The 559-nt window shown below is 34.3% G+C and overlaps 1 protein-coding gene across 1 annotated transcript in view; it reads right to left on the bottom strand.

Moving 5' to 3' along the window:
* Positions 1–559, bottom strand: part of LOC119582176 — a 3769-nt gene that overhangs the window by 1225 nt on the left and 1985 nt on the right. Inside the window, exons 5-6 of the mRNA XM_037930412.1 lie at positions 430–531; positions 6–124 (exon numbers count right to left, since the gene is read on the bottom strand). Coding sequence (XP_037786340.1) covers positions 6–124; positions 430–531 — 221 coding nt within the window. The remainder of the gene's footprint in view (positions 1–5; positions 125–429; positions 532–559) is intronic.

Here is a 559-nt window from a genome sequence, read left to right as displayed (position 1 = left end):
TTACCGTGAATTTCTTGCAGTGATTAATAGTCTTGACAAGTTCGTTCTTCAGCGTGTCATCAATAGGAACTTCCGTCCTGACTTTGATCATCTCCTCGTAATCAAGGTTGAACTCGTCATCCACCTAGACAGTTGATTGATTGATTTTGAATATGAAAACAATAGTGTAAATTGTGATAAATATTTTCGTCTAGACATGTATGTAGTTTGTTCTTCATACTGTTTTGCTGATATCAAATATTTATAGTCTGGTTACTTTTCTTAAAAGTGATAAACTTATCATAATTCGATGAAACTTGTTATATGATTAATATATCACCGCTAGAAAGAGTCTAACTGCTGTTTTTGGTCATGATCTTAATAAATTCCCCATTAGATTCTCTCTTATTTTGCAAGGATGGTAATGCAAGTTGATACACTCATACATACCACTTTCATTTTCTTCAAGACGCAGGTGAAGTTGCTCACTTTGGCCTTCACCTTCTCAACCATTTTCTTCAACAACGGACCGTCGTACATTACTTCACGCTTCTGAAAAAGAAAAAGAAGAAAAAAAAGG

This window comes from Penaeus monodon, chromosome 15, assembly GCF_015228065.2.
Source record: "Penaeus monodon isolate SGIC_2016 chromosome 15, NSTDA_Pmon_1, whole genome shotgun sequence".
In the NCBI taxonomy this organism is placed as follows: Eukaryota; Metazoa; Arthropoda; class Malacostraca; order Decapoda; family Penaeidae; genus Penaeus; species Penaeus monodon.
The sequence above is the reverse complement of the archived record's forward strand: the minus strand, read 5'-3'. Positions and strand labels throughout refer to the sequence as shown.